Source organism: Limanda limanda, chromosome 15 (genome assembly GCF_963576545.1).
Source record: "Limanda limanda chromosome 15, fLimLim1.1, whole genome shotgun sequence".
Taxonomy (NCBI): Eukaryota; Metazoa; Chordata; class Actinopteri; order Pleuronectiformes; family Pleuronectidae; genus Limanda; species Limanda limanda.
The window spans coordinates 12,439,922-12,464,139 of record NC_083650.1 but is presented as its reverse complement, the minus strand read 5'-3'; the positions used below and the strand labels follow the sequence as shown (position 1 = coordinate 12,464,139).

At 39.6% G+C, this 24,218-nt stretch overlaps 2 protein-coding genes across 2 annotated transcripts; one reads left to right on the top strand and one right to left on the bottom strand.

The window, feature by feature from the left end:
* Window positions 1–720: 720 nt before the first annotated feature.
* rassf4a (Ras association domain family member 4a) lies at window positions 721–23,438 on the bottom strand. Its single transcript, XM_061086752.1, has 11 exons — window positions 23,394–23,438; window positions 14,626–14,694; window positions 14,428–14,503; window positions 6,154–6,260; window positions 5,357–5,427; window positions 4,026–4,195; window positions 3,538–3,639; window positions 3,412–3,463; window positions 3,201–3,322; window positions 1,997–2,094; window positions 721–1,075 (listed from the first exon to the last, which is right to left on the bottom strand). The coding sequence occupies exons 2-11, from the start codon at window positions 14,676–14,678 to the stop codon at window positions 1,006–1,008; spliced, it is 921 nt and encodes a 306-aa protein (XP_060942735.1). The 5' UTR covers window positions 14,679–14,694; window positions 23,394–23,438; the 3' UTR covers window positions 721–1,005.
* On the top strand, window positions 15,740–17,786 carry LOC133020274 (growth-regulated alpha protein-like). Its single transcript, XM_061086770.1, has 4 exons — window positions 15,740–15,845; window positions 16,024–16,153; window positions 16,490–16,570; window positions 17,244–17,786. Exons 1-4 carry the CDS (start codon window positions 15,779–15,781, stop codon window positions 17,374–17,376), a joined length of 411 nt encoding a protein of 136 aa, XP_060942753.1. The 5' UTR covers window positions 15,740–15,778; the 3' UTR covers window positions 17,377–17,786.
* Window positions 23,439–24,218: the final 780 nt, after the last annotated feature.

The window sequence follows — 24,218 nt, the reverse complement described above, 5'->3', positions numbered from 1 at the left end:
CCACGTATTGGAACAACAAATGTCAACTTTACATCCACTCTGTCTCCTCATCTCTCACATGTGTGAAGCATTCTCAGGTTTACATTCCTGGAGTTTGTATTCCTCGAGAGGAACATATATATATATGTATCTATATAAATAAACTTTTGACTTAAATCAAATAAAATGTAAATGTAATGAAGGTCTATTATATTCCTATTTAATCTGTATAAGGGAGACGATATCAAGTCACAAAAAGAAGTACGTTTCAGTATTTGTGGTTTTACATTTACTTTAGCCTTTAGCACATATTGTTATTGCAGATGTAATTAACCCCCCCCCCCCCATATACCTTGTTTACAGTCTAGTAGCTGATTTAAGAGGGTTACATGAGGGCAAGTAAAATACAGTTCAGATCACTGCCAGGGTCCACACACACACACACACACACACACACACACACACACACACACACACACACACACACACACACACACACCTCATGAGAACCAGCTGGCACGGGGGGTCACAAGAACAATGCTAATCTGAGCTCCAGTCACAGTGGAAGTACAGGAAATAATAAACATGGCTGTTTTTCTTTGTGGGAACACTGAGCTGGGTTTTATGTTTCGTGGGAGCACAGATCCAACAGCAGTTATTATAAAGGCCAAACTAAAGCTGATTTATTACATTATAAAAAGATCCAAGTCAGAGAAAACATGACAAGTTACAGCTCGTATAAATATTTGCAATTGGAGTTTTTATACAAAAAGTGAACACAATAATAGCAGAGTTATCAATACAGGGATACATTTTTAGTAATTACATTGACAAAAGACATCCTAGAAATAGTTGAGATATGTAATTCTAAAAGCAGAAGCACATTGGTGTTTGATATGGTTCTATTGGGTCTTTACTTTCACCCTTTTACCTCTACATTCACTACAGTATCTGTTCCCACAATAAATCAACAATCATTAGTGTTGCACTCACACTCACACACACACACACACACACACACACACGCTATACTCTGTCAGTGTCGTGCACTGGGCCTTCCAGCTGATGTAGAATCTTAGACCTCAGAGCACCGTACCTGCAGAGATGGGAAAACACACAATTTAAGACAATACTCACATACTGGCACTCAAACACAAATACAAACATACACACATTTATTTACAATTATATATAAAATTGTATATTCTTTAAAAGCTTGAGTTGCTATTTGTTTTTAACATTGTCATACAATCCATTTAAAAGACCAACATTGTGTTACATGTCTGGCTTTATCATGTCTGTGACTGATTTTATTTTAGGATTTACATATTTAATTACTACTTAAAATAGTTTATTTTATAAAACTACTAACAAATACAGTAGTTTCCGTTTTATTTTAACTCCGCTAAGGAGGTTATGTTTACAACCCTGTCATTTTGTTTGTTTTTATGCAAAAAGATCCATGACAAATTATCACAAAACCTGGTGAAAGGATGTCTATGGGTCGTAAATACTAAATTAGTATTCATGGTAGTTTCAATTAAATAAACTACAGTGCTCATACATGAGGGCTGTTACACAAACATGCTAGTTTTTGTCAGTAGAGGTCACTGGTAAAGATGAATTTAAAGTTCACAAACAATCTTTTCAGGGGATTTCTTAACAACAGAAAAATTTGTGGACATCAAAGATTACAAAATATGCCTATGTGTGAATGAAAGAATCATAGGTTTTGAGGCCACATGCTACAAGCTGACACAGTCACACACAGACACACACACACACACTGATATCTCAGTCATATGATTTCAAGGATTACACAATGGTGTAAACAGTTAGTGATGAATGATTCCATCAAACACTGTCCTCATTGAAGAGCAGCGGCCTTGTTTTGATTGTGTCATGCCGCTGGGAGACACACATATTGGCCTCACATTATGAAACAGATGTGCCATTAGAGAAGTCACTCTGTCTGGACTGAAGAGACTTTTGCAAATCCGAACAACTCTTGACTTACTTTTTGGTCAGTTTGTTTATCTCCCGTTCCTCTTCCTCTTTGAGTTTCTCCACGAAGCTGTCTAAAACAGGGACCTCGAACTTTATGTACTGGGCAACCTGGGGAGAAAAGGTTCAAAGTTATCAGCTACACACCTCATTGGTTATTTGATAAATCCAAACAGTGAGAATAAAATGATGATGAACATTAAAGTTGATGTAACAGACTGTAACATAATCTCTGTCTTACTGCTGACATCATCATAATTACAACCAACAAGATCCATGTTCCATTTATATAAATTTGATACACATATACATACATACAACATACAAATACATAACAACAAGCTAATTAGTTTATCAAATAATATTTATATATCGAATAAATAAATAAAGTGTTGATATTCTTTTTTATAATATTGATATCATTTATTTATCTTCAATAAACTGTATCCATCAATCTTTAAGGTTCATCATAATTTTGTTCCTACATAGACAAAATAAAGTAACGTTTAATAAATATTCTAAATTGATAAATAATAAAGAATCCACAATTTCTGCATTAAAAGCAAATACTTTTCAGGACAAAACTATCAAGATAATAATGTGATTGTTTGTTCCTGAAGAACCTCTCTTCAAAAGGCATAAACAAAGACGACAGCACCAGAGAAGATGAACTGTTGAATTTCTCCTCCAGGACAGTAAGTGTGAAATGAGTAGAGAGTGCACAGATGCTGCAGGGGGACACAGGCCTCAGTTTGTGGGGGTGCTCACGCTGCCATGTGAGCTAGAGAGCCCCCCAAATAAAGTAATGTAAGATTAAATGTTACATTTTAATACTTACAGCAACAAAAACAAAATGCTAGTATGTATAGGTGGATAAAACTAATCCTGGACAAATAAAATCTAAATTATTACTAGACACCACTGGAATAAGTCAGATTTATTTTGTTAGAGTTTTCAATAACCCAGAAAACCTCTATCAACAGTCTAGTTTTATTTATAGGACTTATTCGCAGGGTACTGTCGGTCATCTCAGCCTATTGTTACATCAGCCCCAAAACAGGATATCTTTTCTTAGCTTACTAAATTTAACCCAGCTCTTTTATTGGCCCATTGTATCCCTGTGTGTCTTTGTTGAGGACTAAATATAAAGAAAAAGGGGTCAGTCATCATGAATGAGATGAGAGAACAGAGAGAGGTGGCAGGAGACCTGGACTCACATCGTATGTGACTTCCTCCCCCAGGTCGGCTTCCATTAGGAAGATCTTGGAGATTTCCTCACAGGGGCCAAAAAGCACGCGAGCCACCAGAGGGTATTCACCATCCCTCAGGCGGGTCCGCTCTGCAAGGCCACAGAACAAGAAAACAGCTACAGACACACAAACACACAACATTTATAATGACAGACCCACAACAACATATACAACTTACCCCCAGACTCGTGCACCACATACAGGACAAACTCTTCAGATGTATTCTCCACCTTAAAAGACACAAATACACAAATACATTTCTCGTTCTTTAGGTTAAAACACCACTAGTTTCCTCACTGCTTACCCTAAACTTGTGGAGCAGCAGGTTGAGGACTTGTGCTGTCGTCATGGAGCTGTTTACTCGTACGTTAGTGACCGAACCATAAGATGGAGTAAATACAGACGTCTGAGGGCAACAGAAACAAACATGTCACATCTTTAACAGCGAGGACATTTTGTATTTGATTCTTAATTTGATCAGGGATTGCTGGAACATGAACAACCTGAACCGGAAATCTGAATCAGAGAGGAAATCCCGGCAGCTGGATTCGGTTCAATAACAACACACACGCACACTCACACTGTGTACTCAGGAGAAATTAATGAAAGTACTCGGTGTAACCTTGTATTCTGTGGCACACAAATGAAATCAGCCCACAGCAGGCTATTGTGAAACTAAGTCGAAGTGCAGGCACACCCACACAGGAAAACACTACGCCTCTGCATCTGGAGATGTGTTAACAAAGGGATACATTAACATCTGTGTGTGTGTGTGTTGTCTTCTTGTTGTACCTTGTGGTTGTAGAAGTGTCCGTTGATTGAGAACCTGTGTGCACGCAGGCGCTGCAGGTCTCTGGCGGTGTGCGTCTTTGGCCTCCTCTGAACCCGCATGAAGGAAGCGTCGCTCCTGGTCCTCAGCAGCTGAGGAGAGTCTTCCTCCTCCTGAACACCCATGTCATCACCTCATTGAGCCGCGTGAAACAAAAACACGCTCCTCTTAACACATGCATCAGGGTTATAGATTAACACAAACATGGATCATCGTGTGGCGTTCCACCTGCTCAAGTTTTACCTCTGACCTCGAGGTTATGTTTTCATTGTTTGTCTATGAGTCAGCAGGATTACATGAAAACCAATGTACAGATTACCATGCAACTGGTGGGTCAGGGAAGAACCCTTTAAATTCAGATCAGGGTCAGATCTAGGATTTTCTTTCTCTTTAGGGGACTGATATTTAAGAGTTTGTGCAATTTGTTGAGGATCTAAATAATAAATCTGGATTGAGTTGGGCCTTGGCGGAGGTTGTTCTAGTTTTCTTTTCACTTCTTCACCTGGCCTGAATTTGTGATGCATAATTTAAGTCAAAAAAGGAATAATTTCCTTTACTCTCTAAGAATTTAGACCAATATTTGACACATTGGCCAATAATTCATGTTCATATTTAACCCTATTTATGTGTCTGTATCCCACAAAATTACATGCTTTTCTCCATTGCATGGGTTTCCACATATTATAATCAACAGAATTGTTATTAATTAATTATGAGATTATCACTTACGTCACTTCATATTAAATAAGGGTCAAGCCCATACCATGCACTATGTATTTAATCCAGGCAGTAATTTAGGGTCGTTTATTGAAATAAGTGAATAAAAGTTGTTATGATGACACATATCAGTGAAAGAGTTATTGTGAAAGACTTTAGGTTCTGTTTCCGTCCAAATTTCAAATCCTGTCAGACAATGTTAAGATCATTGCATGACAGAAATGTGGTAATGAAACCGAGAACAAGGTTTTGGATAAGCAAACAGAAGTAAAGAGAATTAGTGCAAGGAAAATACACATTTCCCCATCAGAGAAAGAAAACCTCTGTGAGACGTCAGCAGAAACTGCTTAAAAAGGCCAACGTCAGAGCCCCGACTGTTTGGTGTAATCCTGGTCTACACGCTGCTGATCTGGACGACATCTCATCGGAGCTCAGCATGTGAGCCGCTCTTTCCACTGGAAACGCTGAATGAAGCACTTGTGGAGCTCTAATCCACTTCAGTGTGTGTGTGTAAACTACTAATCGAATCCGTCAGGAGTGTGTCACAGTGACTGCATGTCTGCAGCGTGTTACTCACTCTCTGGTCCAGTTTCACTGACAAGTGAATTATTGTTGGACTCTGCCGATGCCACAGCAGATCTATCGTTTCTGTGGGAAGATGGAGGAAAAAATATGTTCACTGTTTGTTGACATTTCTAATATTAAAATATAAAATATATAAAGTAAAATAAAGTATAGTGTATAGCATCCAGGTACTCTGCAGTTTAGTAGATCTTAACTCAAGGTATGCTTTTTTTCTGTAACTTTCAATGGATTTCATGTGAGATGCAAAGCAGCAGGTGACAAAACAAAATCTACTTCCACAACATTAATGTCTCCATTTGGTCTCCACTTGGGTTGCAAGTAACAATTATTATCACTATTGCTTAATTTTCCAATCATTGTCTCAGGCTTTAGGATGCAGGATTCAGGCAACAAAAATGATTAATATTATTACTTTTTTATTTGTATTATTTGAATTGTTGCTGCTATCATAAATTGATTATACATTTTTCATTCTGTTCATTATTTTCGAATTACTATTATTAAAAATGTTCTCTACCTCTTTACAGTGTATACTGTTATTTCCCCCTTTGGAGATCAATAAAGCTGTCTTTTATGTTATCTTATCCTAATAACATAGATATTGGCCTTAGACTAAAAATTCACCACATCAGCAGTATAGTGCAGCGACATCCTCAGCTTCCTCATTATACAGGGGGGGAGGGGGGGGGGGGGTATTGTGTGATAGGTCTCTGTTAATATGACTGGCTCTCATCTGTTTGTTCAGCACATGAAGGCATCAGTGTGTCAGACTGGATGTGGCTGCCGTACCGGTTCAGACGGAGTCTTTCATTGTCATCGTACATCTGAAGTCTGATTGGTCGACGAAGACCCCAGTAGATGTTCAACAATCCCTCGAGGATAAACTCTCCTTCTTCCTACAAACAGAAACACACACACACACACACGTGACAATTATTATCTGCTGGCCATGGAGGAGGATATCCTGCTGGCCGTCTACCATAGAGGCTCAGTATCAGGTGTACGTGCAGGACCCCCCCAACCCCCATCTTGGAGAAAACTCGTAATGCTCGGCCCACCCTTTTTTTGCCCAGCACAGGGGTGAAGTCACGTCTGAGGCGTAATAACGAAAGCAGCGCCGAGGCGGCTATGGGTCACGTACACACAGGGGGACGTGTTTTGATGTCATACAACTGAAACTCTAAAATTAGAAGAAAATCCTCACATTGCATTGCAGTTTATGTGCTCTGAGAATAAAGAAAAGAACATAGCCTTACCCTGTTGAATATTATTAGCTTTTAGATGTAAAACCAAGAACAAAACATCACTTCCATAAGGTCAGACAGTCTATTAAGTTTTATGTGCATATAACCACAACTTAGTGAAATATTATTAGTAATAAATCAGATGAATTACTGCTGTGATCACTGATTATCACAGTATCTATGGAAACTTTGTCAGCTCCTTTGTCTCCATAACTCATGTGATATTATCACTATATCTAATTAGATAATCATATCCAGATCTTCCAAGCCGCTGATAACAAGAGTATGAATAGATTTGTCACAGAAATTACTCTAAGAGTCAGAGAAGGACAATGTAAGGTTCTCAGAAGTCAGAGATCAGCTGATCAGCTGAAAGTCCGTGGTTAGCCCCAAAGCAAATTTGGTTCAACGCCAAATTATGGTTTATTGTCATTTAAGTGTAAACACATGAATACTTCAAAACATGTGTCAGGGGGTGAAATGTGCGCATTTGTTAGTTATGAAGCACTTTATACATTTGACCTCACTCTGCTTTGATAAATGATTAACTATTTATCTGATAATAAAAAAACAAAGCGTGGTTCTCAAAAAGATGAGCATGAAGAGTTTAAAAGTGCAGAAACTACACAAAAGGAGGAGTGCAATCCTTTTTTCTCCTCTTCTTCTCTTTCTCCTCTCTTTGATAATCACAAGGGTTCTATAAGTTGAGCAAGACTCAAATCTGGCTTCAGGTGAAACTGAAATATATATGATTTAGTTAGAATTGTGTATTTCCACTGAGGATACTCAAACACAGTCTGAAAGTTGGTTATATTATATATATATATATTATATTATATTGAGTAAATTATTCACGCTTTCTAGTGTCTCAGCCACATACTGTATTGATTTCATTTTTACAAGGTTAATAGGTTATTTTTTAATGGCTACAATAACTTGTGGTTTCTTGTGTGTGTTATGGTTATATGTGTGCATCCGTGGGTTCAAAAGGAAGCGCGGAGAAATGTACAAATTGCTGAACAAATAATACAATTTATGATGAACAGTGGGTTTTTGTGCCATTTTTAGATGAACAACAGTCATTTTAATGTGTCGGTAAATGTAAATGCCAGAGGAGAGGAAGAGAAGAAGCAGAAAGTGGGTTTTTCGGAGGTGTGTCAGCTCATTCCCAGGGCTTCATTGTTTCTGGAATATAAACATTCAGAGCAGCTGCACCATTGAACTTTGCTAATCCGCCACTCCTGAGCTTCCTGAACAGGCATGAACACACCCTCTCACACTCACCCACACCCCCACATACACACACACACACAAACACACACACACACACACACACACACATGCACATGCACATGTAAGGTCAGCAGGGCTATTTTTGGGAGGAGCGATTAATCGCTCGGCTGCATTGAGCCTTTATAAAGCCTGGATACGCTCTGGTCCAGTCAGACTCAACTTAGAAAACGAGACAACTTCACTCTGCTTTGCTCCGTTCAACTGACGCTCAAATACAGCATCCAAGGTGAGACTGCTTCTTCATTATTTATCTCTATCATTTGCAATTCTCTATTACAATAAAAACGATTCAATTAATTTAATAATCTCAACACTGTATCTTCCGTGTAATTCTATCAAATAGGAAAGAATGATGTTCACCTTTATCAGTTAATTTGTGTATCAGAATAATTAAAGTCTAATATTCTGCAGGCCAAATGGTAAATGCAGATAAACAAGCATTATGTACATTTTTGAACAACTGACAGAAATAAATAAAAAAAATGAAAACTGAAAATCACTCTCTAGATTTTTTCATGAAAATGTTTTTTTTGTATTTTATGTCAATGGCGTTTGTAGACAAAGAGCCACAGCCTAACTGTTTAATTTTTCCTCTCCCTCTGCAGAATGAAGAGCAGGCGATTATTGCTCTCCCTACCTCTCTTACCCACCATCACTGAGACGCTGGAGGACTCTCCTGCCCATCCCTCATCCTCCCAAACCACTCAGGGCTCCCAGTCTCTAGACGACTACATGAGCAGCATCCAAGCCCTCGCCTGCCCTGCTGAGGCCCCGAGCTGCGGCCCTGTCAGGCTCCAGAGGACCCCCAGGCTGCGGCAGTTCTCAAAAGCTCAGATGAAGCTTTCAGCCTCACTTCCTCGCGGATCTCCCCGCACACTAAGGACTTCCAGACCTTCCAGTGTGAGTCTGAGCAGCACAGAGGAGAAATCTCTCAGACTGGGCAGAGAACGAGACTGCAGGGGCAAAGACCCAGTGGACTGGCTGTTTGGTCAGATAAGGACATGAACATTGTGGTTGTTGTTGTTGTCGAAAGCCCTGTGGGCACTTTGGAGGAGAATCCCGGATCAAACAAGGCTGGAAGACCCTGCTCTATTCAGGAGGATTTAAACAAAGCAATGTCTGATGGGACTTATTATGTTTGCTGGACAAAATCACCTTATTGTGCTTCAGTAACATGAAGACGTCTTTATTTTTATGCACTGAGGACCGAAGTCTACATGTTTACATTGTTAAATATTTTGTAAAGATTCAAAGAATATTGTTTGTAATAAAATGCAAAAAATAATCACGTCATTGTTTGTTTGTTTCTAAAGTTTCTCAACAAAAGAGCTAAACATCATCACATTTTATCAGTAAACTATTATTTATCATTAATAAACATTTATCAAGCAAAGAAACAAATAGCTCAAATGTGTTTTGAGGCAGGTTTTTTGAAATGTGAGAATTTCATAAACTTAATCTTTTTGGTTTTTCTGATATTTTAGAGACTTAATGATTAACTGGAAAAATACAGATGAGATTAACTGGTTTGGTTGCATTAATAGCTGCATTAAAGCACAGTGACAGGCTTCGTATACAGGCCAGTGGTGGACTATAACCAAGTATATTTACTCAGATTCTGTACAGTTTTACCATAACTGAGAATTGTCATTTTATGCTACCACGTATGTATATACTTTGTCTCTAGAATTTTTATATTTAGATTAGTTATATTGGCAATATATAATACAAAATGTATACTTCCAAGCAGTAAATGAAGAAATTAAAAGCATGCAACTTTAAAGTGTTGTACAAAAAGCTAAATCATTTTCACTTTAGTGCAATATTTTCATGCTGTTTTGTTACATTTTTCTATTTTATTAAAGTTGCAACACTAAAAGGAATAACACACAGTCACGCTCATTCCTCTGCCCAACAGCCCCCTTATAGTCAATCGAACTGCACCAAATTTCACACACTGCAATGTTAAAGTAAGTTGGGGAAAAAATCCGCCTACATAGCTGGATCCACTCCAAAGACTAATTAGTTCTTCCTTCAACCACATCACATCCTTTTGTGTAATCTTGCATAAAAACAAACAAATTAAGCAGCAGACAAATGGAATGAAAACATGACCTCCTCAGGGGGAATAACAACAACAACAGCAGCCGTATATAACTGCTGCAGTTAAATGCTTCTTTCGTAATAAAAACATTGGTGCTAATAAACCATTAATCAATACAGTGGTGTCTAAAGGTCTGACTCCACTGGACTTGTGTATAACCGTAAAACAGTCACAAGTCCAGTTTGCACACTTTCACTTATATAAGATCATAAACACAGTACGGGGATATATAGTATTAGTGAGTTTTGAGTTTTTGTTACTTTAGCTCAAGTAAAGGACCTTAATGCTTTTGCCACCACAAATCAAGATGGACAATAAAAGGTCTACTTACATCTAGTGGTGATCAAAAGAGCTGCAGTGGTGGCTTTTGAAACTGAAAAGTGATTGATTTTGGCCGCTAGGGGGAGCTGCAGGTACATAGATTGATATTTAGTTATTGCAGCAGACAAGCCTGGCAGATACTTTAAGCCACTCCTGTGTTTGCCGTTTACAGACTTGGATTAAAGACTAGACTCCATTATAATGTGAACACATTTTGCGGTAACATGTGGGTTTAGAGGACAAAGTGATACAATCCTTTAATCCGAAGACTGTACGTTTGAAACCCCTTCAGGACATAACACGAGCTGAAGTGCTCTCAAGCAAGGCAGTGAATAACTACTTCCTCTGCTTTGAGAGAAGTAATAATCCTCATGCAATCAGCATCATCTACTGTGTCACAGATGAAGCTTCACTTGGAAGTACAGGGACACATGCTTGAGCTTGTTTTTCTGGGCCGTTACAGCCTGAATGGGGCAGATCATCCTTGCCAGCTTGTTGACAGATCCTCCCACACGATGACTAACACACATCACCTGACTTCACCTGCACAGCGTGACCATGATAAAATCCTGAAATCAAATCCCCAAACCGTTTCCAACAGACGTGTCCCACTTTCTACCACACAGAACCCGTCTGTGCATCAGTCCAGAAAAACATACTCAACACTCAAACACGTCAGATACATGTGATCACTTAAAGCTCTGTCTGGGAATTACTGTGCATTCATTCAGTGAGTGTGTTATCTGGAAACTTACATGGATGAGTTTCCTGTTTTGGCAAGCTTCCAACCTCAGAATGTCTCCGCTCCACAAACTATCTACTATCTATTAATCAGTCCTGACTAATCAGTTGGACTCACTCCATGTGGTTCATGAGGTTAAACAGCTTCAACAATGTCACTACATAATGGCATGTGTAACTTATTAGTGAGTGTATATAATCAACATTATAGTTGGCAACATAATATCATGGCTTTTATATCCTGTGGGAGATGGAGGCATTTAAGGCTAGCTTCACCATCAGGGCCGCTTATGATGTACTGCCGTCTCCCAAGAATCTTAGCCAGTGGTACGGAGAAGACCCGACATGCTCCCTCTGCCCGACTCCAGCTACACTAAAGCACATCCTGGTGGGCTGCAAGACCGGCCTCACTCAAGGCCGGTACACCTGGCGGCACAACCAGGTGCTACAGTTTCTTGCGGCAGTGCTGGAGAGTCGACGGATGAGCGTCAATGCCCTTCCTCCACCATCTCGTAGGCCGGCAACAACATTTGTCCGGGAGGGCGGGGGCCAAGCCACTCTCACCACCACAAGACCAGAAACTGGACAGCTAGGTGGGGCACGGGACTGGAAGATGCTGGCAGACCTAGGCCAGAAGCTCCGATTTCCAGCAGAAATAGTAACATCAAATCTGCGACCAGACCTTGTGCTTTGGTCGGCCTCACTCAAGCAGGTCTATATCGTCGAGCTCACGGTGCCCTGGGAGAGTGCGGTGGAGGAGGCCTACGAGCGCAAGAAGCTAAAGTATGCGGACCTTGCAGCAGACGCACAACAACGAGGCTGGAAAGCTAAGGTCTGCCCAGTTGAAGTAGGCTGCAGAGGATTTGTAGCCACCTCAACATCCAGGCTTCTTCGAGAGATGAGAGTGCGGGGGAAGGCCCACAGGCAGGCAGTCAAAGACCTTTCCAGGGCTGCTGAAAAAGGAAGTCAGTGGCTGTGGATAAAGAGGAAGGACTCTGCCTGGGCTGTCGGATGAGTGATGGCATCTAGGGAGTGATCCCGGGACGCCGGATCTCACTGCTGAACCCTCTGGAGGTGTCGTGGGTCAACCAGCGAAACATCAAAGAAGGAGGGCGCCCACTTGACAACCCATAGGATGCCATCAATCTTTCGACCAGCCCACGGAGTCTCGAGTATGCAGAAATGGATATTAACACCTTGTCCTACATAACAGACCGTACAAAGTCTCTTTGGTCGCTGCTCTGAAGCTTTTCAACCATATCACATGATCTCCCCCACTTTAGGGATGTCCACTATTGACAATGGAAAGAGCTGTAGACAAACCAGTCTCAGCACAGAGTCCACTAGTTTTTACAGTTTCACATCTCACTGTAATACAGAGGAATTTTTGTTAACATTTGCACGTTTGCACTTGTTCTGTGGAACAAAATCAAACTTGTTTTTATTCATCAAAACATCGAGATAATAAAACTGGGCTGATTGATGGTTTTTCTTTTTATCAGTAAGTGCAGCATTTCAATCAAACTTAAATAATGAAAAATATCTCAGTATTTATGCTTAACATTAACATTTCATACATTTATTATTAAATATATTGAAGGCTGAATGACCATAACACCTACCAATAAAGCAAATACAATGTTTTTGAAAAATTACAGGTAGCTGTGAGTACAGAAAGAACAGATGATGTGCATCATAGAACATGAGCTGATATACGTGAGTTATTATTCTGTTCTGGCTGACATGTCTGTTTTCTACACTTCTCACCAAAGTGGAAATTTCGGCAGCCTGATCAATAACAAGGAAATAATTTATGCTGTAAAATCAATTTCCCTACTGACGTCTCTTTTTATAAAACATAATAAATTGATATTTAGGTTATTAGTGTGGGTGGAGGCGGAGCGCATTCGTTCTCCTGTCACCTCTCAGCAGGTTCTTGGTTTTGATCCCTTCTGTGTGGTGTTTGCTGTCCATGTGCAGTTTCTCCAGATACTCTGGCTTTTTCCCAGAGTCATGCACACTGGGGGTAGGTGAGCTGGAGACTCTGAACTGACTGTTGATGTGAATGTGAGTGGGAATGTTTGCTGGTTTCTGTGATACGCTGGTGACCCATACAGGCTGTACCCCGCCTCTCGCCAGCCAATCACAGCTGGGATTGGCTCCAGCCCCCCTTCAACCCATAAAGGAGACTCAGTATAGAAGATGAATGGATGTATACATAGAAACGTATACAATACAATGTACGTATTCATCCTCTGTCTGCATACCTACACAGTTATAAATATTTATTTCACAGAACTTCTTTATTGCATTTTTGCACAACTTGTACTTCCTATTGTACAGTACAGTCCACAGACCATCCACCACTGTAGTTTACTTATTTCTTACCATTGTTTAACATGTTTGCTCAGTTTTTTTCAAGCACTACTTTAAATGTGCAGATAACATAATGAGAAGCTACAGCTTTGTGATGCAATGTGTTTTTATTTCTCAAAAATGTGATTTTCAAACGGGCTCTGTTTAATATTTTCTCATCAAATGGTTAAATTGCTGAGTATTATTATGATGTCATTTTTAGAGGTTCAAGCTGCTGTGTCCCTATTTTTTGTTAATATAAAAAAAGTATTATGATATCACTCCCCCATGCATTATACATGTGGATGTACTTCACATGTACCCGCAGCAGGTCTGTCTGTGACTGTGGGGGATTTTCCTAGAATGAGACGACATGGTGAGTGCGGCTGGAGGGGCACAAAAAGAGGGACAGATCGTGACCACCCTGCTCTGACCACACGCACACGCACACGCACACACACACACACACACACACACACACACACACACACACACACACACACACACACACACACACACACACACACACATATGCATATGCATATAGAATGTCCATTCCTCCGAAACCTGTCTTGGTACAAAAAGGGGAACTCCTGACCATAAAAATCAGTGCAGTTATCAAACAAATAGCCATAAGTCTTACAAACAGCTTTGAAAACAAACCACATCATTTACTGTGGAAGTGCATCACTCAGCAATGAGTGTATCAGACTAAAATGTGTGACACCCCTCCCCCCATTCCATTTTCTTTACGGGGGAACAGGGGCTTTTTGTGGTTTACCAGCTGTATGGTACGTTGGAAAAAAAACCAGCAGTTGCAGATCTGAACTTAACCCTAAATTGCAGGTATTTTTAATCTTCAGTGTCAGAATTAGAATCAAACTGGTTTCACTTTGGTATGTGTTCAACAAACACAAACACACACAAACACACACACACCACCACCACCACCAAGGTTGTATCTCCCCTTTTTTTCATTCCGGCCATCTGTCAGTGTTTTTTTACCTCACGAGTCCTCAGCTGGAAGTTTTTTCCTTCGTGGTAACAGTTGTAGGTCCTCAGCAGTGACAAGATGTCAGACCTGAGTGTGAACCACAAGCACAGAGGACATTTTATATAACCCACCACCATTGTGATTTCAATTTAGCATTGTATGTGGTTACTGTGCAGCGAGGCAGCGAGGCAGCCTACAAAAGGACTTACTTTGGAATAAGTTTCTCTTCACTGAGCTTCACGCAGGTCTGATGCTCACCCATTCTGTCGAGAGTGCAGCTGTGGAAAAGAAATGAGCAAAAAAAACTTTAAAAGATGACATCAAGTTTATTAAAGGTTGAAGACAGTCCTAACTAAGAATGGTACTCTAGAGCGTGTTCCCAAAAGTCCTCTTATTTCCAATCAACCGTCACCAACACTCCTTGATATCAGTCTCCTAAATCTACCTTGCTCCCTGAATCATCCCCTAATGGGAAAATGTTATGAAACGTTCCACCTTGTGGTTTTCAAGAAGGTAATTACAAAATTCCTTGATCATCACCAAAATTGTATGGGTTCTTCCCTGACCCATACCATATCCTTGCGAGTTTTTTCTGTAAATCCATCCAGAAGTTGAAATGATGTAATCCGGTTTACAATCAATCCAACAAACAGACAGGGGTGAAAAACTTCTTGTCAGATATAACTGATTGATGATTATATTTAATGATGATGTACATGCACAAACAACCTCTATTATTTCAAATTTCCACATGAGAGGACCACATAGATGCACATTAATGTTCTGTTCAGTTTCAACTTGATTCAACTTGAGGGCAGCGTCAAACTAATGGCTCCGGTTTTCAAAGCAGACACAGAGAGTTAGGAGAAATCAATCAGAAATATGGTGTTTTTGACATTGAGCCAACAGTGTGGCAGGTGAGACGCTTAAACAAATGGCCCTGGAAAATAACACTGTGTCTGTGTGTCACGTTCAAGGATAACTCCTGTTACTGTGTATATTAGCAAACACGTAATGATGATGAGAAACAAACAGTGAGATCCACGGTAGAGTTTCTGCAGGAAACAATCAGGGCTCAACATTTTTGTCTAATAGATTAATGGTAAAAAAAAAGAGAGAAAAACAAATAAACAAACAGGAAAATGTCCTGCAATGTGTCCATTTTTGTCAAACAGTCCCATAGGAATGTGTCCCTGATCCTTGCATCCTGACTCCTGGGTCTTGGTATTTTAGGGGGATAGTGCTGTGGGGGAATTTCCTGGTTTGGAAAGCACAGCTCTGAGCGAGCGGGGGAGGAGCCCCAGTATAAAACAGCAACATGTGGCGCAGCAGCTCAGTGTCAATGCTCAGCTTGCCTCCAACATGCAGCTTCACCTCCAGGCAGTGTGTCAGCTCGCCCTCCTGGGTCTCTGCTGTGTGCTGATCACAGGTAAGACTCTCACCACTCATCTTGTCTATTTTTCTTTGATAAATACTCGATTTGGTAAAAGACAAGTGTAGATTTGTTGCTTTATTTGGGCCAAACTGACTGAACATAGGAAGTTGCAGCAGCTGCTCGTGTTGCACCCTGTGGAATTAGGCTGTAATCCTGTTTGCTGTCTGTGCAGTGAAGGAGTCAGACGGCACGTTCGTCCCAGGACGATGCTTGTGTCATGAGACGGTGTCAAGAACCAGATGGCCACTGAAAGGGCTCAAAGTCCACCCCAAGAGCCCCACCTGCAACACGGTCACAGTCATGTGAGTACACACACAAAAACTTGCACTTTTATCTTAGTGAAGACAATCATTGGCATAATGGATTCCTACGCCCCTTCCTCTAACCTTATCCGTCACAACTAAAAGCTTAATCCTTAACTAAACCTTATTTTAACCCTAACCCTAAAAGCTAGTCTTAGAACTTGAACAGTCATTTGGGAATGTGTGGACCAGGTAAAATATGTCCTCACTTGCCCAAAATGTCCTCCCTCTATAAGGCCACATGTAGTCAAAATGATCCTCTCAAAAAGATGAGTACACACACGCGCACACACACAGATGAGTATGACTAACACTGCGTGCTTTTGTGTTTTTCAGAGTGACAAATAGAAATGATGAACCCGTCTGTGTGAATCCAGAGGCACCGCTGGGCATTCGCCTTATCCGCTGCTGGAACAGGTGAGACAGCAAAGAGCTACACTGCACTGAACTGGCAGCGTGCATTTCCAAGATGTTTGTAAGAAAGTAATCCTTCTATTTAGGTCAAATAATAACACCTAAGACATGAAATGATCTTGTTGTGTTACCCAACAGATCACAGAATATGTAGGTCCTATTTGTTTGCAGAGAGGTCCCACCCATCTTCATATTTACTGCAAATGATCTCATTTGTTGCCAAGCCAGTTCCCAAAGCCCGAGCTCTGATAACAAAGCACAGAGTTTGTTCTAACAGTTTGACGCCTAACAGTGAAATAGGAAATATTCCAGGGACACTTTTACTTAGTTATGTGAAAGAACAACACAACAGAAATGTAATAGAAAGATATCGGAAAGGTTTTAAAAATATTGTCATCATGTCAACACAGAATAATGAAATAAATCAAATTAATTTAAATAGATGAATGTGGAAACCTTTCACGGACCCACTGCTCAAAAAAAAATTCAAACCTTGACTTTCGCAACGAGTTTAGCCTTTTTTGTGTTTTTCCTTCTTAGTGTTCTCCTATATAAGCTGTAATAACCACCACATACACACTGAATGCATTATCACATCTAACCTGTACAGATGTTTGATCCACAGGAACATCTTAGCTCAATGCCCCAAGTTCAACTTTGAATTTATGTTTTCTAGATCTCACAAATTGGGCCGTGATGTGACGCCCTGCCTAAAGAGGAGGAGAGGCAAAGGCAAAGGAAGGAAGTCCCTGCGCTCTCGACAGAGGAGCCAGGGCCACAACTCCAGAGCATCATCTTCAAGCTCCTAATTGTCAGCCGGCCATAGCGGTCAACAAAGCTACAGCACGGAGTGTGTGCATACGGACTGTCGCCAACCTGTGGGCGCTTAACTCAAGGCCACCAGCGGCAGTGCCACATTGCTTTTTCTGTCCCACAGCTCAGACATCAAGCTTCTCTGAGTTTCCGCCTGAGCAGTAAACCAAAGTTTTCTAGGCCAGCAGCAGGAGGGTTTTATTTGTGCAACTCACTGATATAATGTTGAAAGATATACAGGCCCTGGTGGCTTGTCACAGGTAAAAATTCTAGCTTTTTAACCCTATCAAATATATTGTATATGTGTAGTTCTGTGTAGGCAGCTGGAAAAAATATAACTGAACATGTTGCTGGTTATTTATTTTTGTATGAACATGTTTTTTTAAATAAAAATATCTGAACAATAGATTGGCCTTGTGTGGTATTTACTGCTGGAAGTGAATGATGGGAACGATGAACGCTTCCTTGGCAGGAGATGAGAGGTCACTTCACCCGCAGTCTCCACTTGGGTTAATAAACGACAGGATGTGAGTAGGCGGCAGGCACAAAGCAAACATATCTCTCCAAACTAAAATAGAAAATGACTTTGTGTTTTATCATAATGAGAAGGTACAACAATCTCAACATCTGTAAAGGCGACCACACAATCGCTGGGGGCGTTTTTGGCACACGCAAGGTCATTTATTGAACATATCACTGGTTGTTATGTGTATTACCGACAGTGATTGTTATCTGGTGTTGCACAGCAAGACCCAGAGACATCCTGGTGATCGGGGTGTGGACTGTTGTGAGATTGGGTGTTTGTGGCAACTCGAGATCCTGCTTCACCTTATGTGAATGATACAACAGGAAAAGTGCAAATGGTGTTACAAGAGAGAAACACACACACACACACACACACACACACACACACACACACACACACACACACACACACACACACACACACACACACACACACACACACACACACACACACACACACACACACACACACACACCTTACATAAACCGTACGGTTGCATTCATTTCCTGTGTCTCCATGACTTCAAAGGCCATTACATTAACGTCCTGGAGACTTACTCTTGCCTCAACCTTAGTGGCCAATTGTTAAACCTAACCCTTACCCTAACCTTAACCATAAAACATTTCTTTGCCTTAAAATTCATCATTTACGATATGAGGACTTGCTTTTTGTTCTCATAAGGAAGACAAGCCCCCATTATATGACTGCGTAAACAGGTTTAGGTCCACACAGCATGAGTAATTTCTCTACCACACATACACACAAACCGTATCTTATACTTTTGCCTTCTTATCTCACGCTAACAAATCATTCTGGGGAATTGAAAGTGAATAACAAGACATGTTGCAACCTGTGTCTTTTTCCACCTGCTGTAAAAGCTGCATGATGATTGCGCAACACTCAATAGCACACGCAAGTGAAAGTAAACTGATCACCTCCGTCCTTTTGACCCTGGCCAGGTAATATGAGGGGTTTTTCCACATCCACTTTGTTATTGATGAACACAGTGAAAGTATGTGGGTGTAGTTCAAGGCAAGATTGCTCATGTGTTCAATGGAGTGAGAGCGGATTGTAACTGAGTTGAACTACAGTGTTGATGCTGGATCATGTTCAACAAACAAAACCCCCTTCAATTCATATCTAAATACACACACCATCACCTGATGCATTAACTTTAGGCAGTGTGCATTGACGTGTAATGGTGTTGTCTGATGTAAAACTTTGAATGTATGTAAGGTCATATTTAATTTAATTAAAAATGTATTTATTTTCTGTAGTGAATCTTACTTTTTATAATATAAGTATGTTTTTTTAAATATATAGAACTCCTAAAATGATAGGAATAAGAAAAAATAAACATCTTGTCAAATTCAACGACATCCTCTCTTCCATTTATATATGTAACTACATAAAAAAACTGTATAATCTAATCTATATGTGGGTCAATTTTTTAAAAATGTTTTTTCATCTTGATGAATTGGCCGTGACCTTAAAAAATGTCATGTGGTGCGACTGTAATTTATCTTAAAATGAATTAATTTCCTTAATATGCTTACATTTTCTTTACAATTTCTCAATAATATAAAGTCATTAGTAACAAAGTAGTCGCATTTCTTTAGAGTTTTTGTAAATAATGATCTCATATTTTTGCTCTATAATGTCACCGTCCCCTTTTTAAATTTAGTTAACAGACTTATTTTTCCGGTAAAGTGCATAAAATTGATACAAAAAAAAATACCATTCATTTAAGCATACTGTATCAGTGATTTATATTTAAGCCACTAAAATTTTGTATTTTACTTTAAATTCAATACAGGTCTTGGTATTATTGGTCGCACCACATGAGTGGTCGCTCCAAATAATTTGAAAACCTCCTATCGTTTAAAAAGATCAACAAACAATATATTCCATACAAAAATTTTACTTAAACCAGATTTTATTAACATTTCATAGAATTTTCATGAACACAAACATTGCCTAAACATTTTTTCATTAAATTTACATTTTACATTTCATTAAACTGGCTGCTCTTGTACTACATCTACATCAACCAGAACTGGTGGAATGTTCTCCATAGATGGCGACGTAAAGTCTAATACAGCGTTTGCCATATTTTTACTTTCTCTGTGAGCTCTGGATGCAGCCTTTCAGTTCTCTCTCAGATTATTTTTTTCTCTCTCTCTGTCAATTCACTTGACTAGGCATATGGAATCTCTCCATGCTGTTTATTTCTCTTGTAGCTTAAAAAGATATGTAATGTCATAAATCAAAAATATATTTTGGACTAATGATAGATGAACATTTTAATGCAAATGTGCATTTGGTCCAGTAATGAAAAACACATAAGAGCAATATGTACTTCATGATGCTTTATTTGTATTTTTCATTAAAAAAAAATGTTTTAACATACTTTCTCTTCTCTTAGCAAGGTTCTCTGCTCTCGCTACAGGGTCAAAATTAACACGCTGCATATTTTGCATGGAAGTGGCATCTGGTCAAATAATTTTAAACTGTTATAAATAAAAAAAAACATAAATAAATAATACATTTCTAATAAATTCATAATAACCGAGATAAATTACATGTTACATTTTTGGGTGGTATGTATTCATGATTTTGTACAAAAATTTAACATAAGCCGTTGTTTCTGAAATATTAGAAAAAAATAATACTCTAAAGTACTTTATGTGTATAAATCATTAATCGAATTAAAAAACACCCCAAAACTCCCAATCTAGGACATATATCTATCATGTTAAACATTCTGCAATGGTCGCACCACATTTGGTCGAACCACATGATATTTTTCTAGCTTAGTCAAAAATTAAGGCCACAGAATTGGCCTCATAAAGAAAACAAACTAGGTCAGCACAAAAGGTCTCTATTACATTTAGAATCAAAATATGTATATTTTGACATAACTTAGAATTCATAGTTTTTTTGAGGTCATACCACATGATATCCAAATGTGGCAACTACATACCAGCTGTGAAAAAGGTTATTTTTTTCCAAACGAGAGTTACAAACCTGTTACTGCTTCCATGGGTCCTTAGCAAAATGGTTTATGATGCTACTTCCTGTCTTTGAATGGATTTCATCATCGAAGTCCAAAATTTGTAATTTCTTGATGGTCGCACCACATGATATTTCATAAAAATGGACATCATCGGACAAAGTTTGTTTGTATACTATGATGGAAATATAAATGCAAAAGCTTTGTCATTTCATACAGTATTACAAAAGACTTTTGAAATCATGCCAAATATGGCAGAAAACTAATTTGAATCAATTTTGAGTAATTTCAAAGACGTTTTCACAAAAGCAGTCATGGCCGGACGGTTGCACCACATGATATTTTGACACTTTAAAATACAGAAACATTTAATTTACTAATGGTTTTTGGAAATTTAAAGTCTGTACGTATACGGGACAGGTACGTCATATATATGGTATTTCTTTATGTATTTAAACCTTTTTTAACAGAAGAAAAAGCAGTCGTACAGAAAATATAGGCATCAAGTCAATGACCCATGTATTTGAGTAAGCTTTATCATTATACACCCTATGAGCCTACACTCTGAACAAACATTAAGAAGCTTTGTTTAAACACTCAGCCTCTCAAATAGTAATCACTTCAGCCACATGACACAATGGCGTCCTCTAGTGTCTAAAGTACGATGTTCACCAAACTTCCTCAATCTTGTTCCTGTGTAGCTGAATTGACTTCTTCTTATTAACTTCTATTAACTCACTAGTGAACAGCTCATAGAAACACAGCCTGCAGGATAGTGAACAGCTTTAATGCCGTCTTCACTGCAAATCGATGAATTGAAAGTTCCACCTTTTCCATCTTGTTTTGAATTCACCTTATAAATCTGGGACTTTTATATTTTCTAACGTGATCCACAGAATTGCACTGAATCATTTGGTAACATGATAAAGGAGGTGAGTCCTTTACACTTGCACATATAGAACAAAGGAAAACAGAAGAACGGAAGAATAAAATCGCTTGCATGAGCAGAGGTAGTCACCACAAAAACCAGGAAACAAGACTGACCACACAACTGTTTGACTGGGAAGTGATCACTGGGAACTGAGGCATAAATTCAGCTAAAAAAATAAACACTAAGCACAAAAAAAGGAGATGATAGCCTCTTAGGTTCCTTCAAATCCTTTGCTCCCTCACATATTTTACACACAGATTTGGCCCACACTGTCATCTGGCCCTCATACTGTGTGGAATGATGGCATTTTGGTGGCCTGCTCCTCTTTGCCAGATCTGGGCCACAAGTAAACCATAGCAACACTGCATGAGAACCAAAGATTGCCAACATTTGTTTGGTACTATCTGACCCTTATTCACCATTTACCACATGGGCTACTTTAGGTTCACATCCAGATTACCCTCTGCCTTAAGCACCGCATGTTTGCCTAAAAAGGGCCACATTTGATATTTTATAAGTGGGCAACTTTTGTTCGGGTCACAAGAAGCCCAGAAGGGCCACATCTTTGCCTGAAGTGGCCCACACCCGTCTGCTATAATGCTCCATACCTCCTGAATCAAAACTCAACTAATAGGATTGTTCATCATCATGTTAATTACTGAGTCAGTATCTGGACCCATCAGCCCTCCACCCTCTCTGTGATGACCTCTGACCCCCTCCGCTCTCATCCGAGGAAACTGCTGACAGAGTAGGTGCATGATGGGATGGTCAGTCTGTTGCTCATACATATTTATACATGATAACGGGTGGATAAATATTCCATATCTTAAAAGATTCCAGTCTGTGACCATTATTATGAATTATTCAGCCATTGCACATGACTGCACAGGAGATGGAGAGTTGGATCAAATGCATGAGCACAAATGCAAGAAAACAGGGGTCACTGTTTTTTTGGGTGATGCTGAGATTTTGGTGGATTTAAATAATGTCTTCTCCTCTCTTCTCTTCTCTTCTCTTCTCTTCTCTTCTCTTCTCTTCTCTTCTCTTCTCTTCTCTTCTCTTCTCTTCTCTTCTCTTCCTTTCTCTTCTCTTCTCTTGTGTGTCCGCTCCCCCGGTGGACAAAGAAACCTTGATTGCAAGTCTTCTAATTGGTTTGATCCTCGCGAGATTCATACCCAATTATCGCACCTTTCACCGGCAGCTGCGCCCGTAGACGATCGATGCCAGTGCGTAAAAATGCGTAAAAAGCTCCAAATAACGCACACAATACCCATCTTTCGCCAAATGCACTCGGTGGAAGAATGAACTATTTATATTGCAGCTATTACTGCAATGAATGTAAACAAACGAAAGCTGAGTAAAAGGATATTTAACACCAGGCATTTTAGTATTAATAATCCAAAATCCCAAACAACTGTGGCCGTTTGTATCCAACTTCAGCGCTCCTCTTGCCACCACATGGCTGTTTATATGTTACCTTCCCTCCCTCCTGATTTATCCTTCAGCAAAATGATTCTGCAATAAATCTGAAATCAGTTCTTACCATAACACTGTGCGTCCTCCGTCCTCTTCCTTATTCCAGCGATGTATCCCGTTTATCGCTTGTAATCTTCATGGCTCCCTGGCTGAGCGGTATTCGGAGCCGGGAGGACACGACCGACAGATGGGTGATCCAATAGAAAACGCGCAGTGGCACGCCTAAACCAATCAGCAGTGAGAGTGGGACGGCAGAGTCAGGGTCGCATACCTCTCTCTCCTCCAGATCAAGGTTTGTGAGAGCTTTGCTTCAGTGTCATCAGTCACAGCAATGAGTTAAATTCGTCTACAATGAAAGTTCCCAAAATTCATAGGTTGAACTCGTGAATTTTGACTGCTGCTACTTCTTCTGATATCTGTTTTACACATTAGATCAACATATTACACTTCTGTAATGCTTTAGATCTGTTCTAACCACACCAGAAGAAATAGTGGAGCTATCAGAGGAGACATGGCACAGCTTTTAGTTTTCTTTGTGCCGAAAAAGATTGATAATCTGGGACAGGCTTCTTTGTAATCTGGGAAAAAAAATCACATTATGCATGCCATGCTTAATATGACATATTTTATAAAGAACCTTATCTTAAATAACAATATATATTAATTTAAAACAGCATTTTAAAGGTGTATCCCATTTTTCAAAAATCTTATTAAATTTCAATCAGCCTCAATAACAGATTATTAATTCGGTAATTGGACATTCTATTGTGGCAATTCAGGGAACCAGCAGTCCTTGCAGGTGAGAGACCCGTCACCATCGTTGTCTTCTCTACATGTTTCCTGAAACCAATGGAAACCAAACCCCTTTCTGTGACATCACCCCCACAAAGAC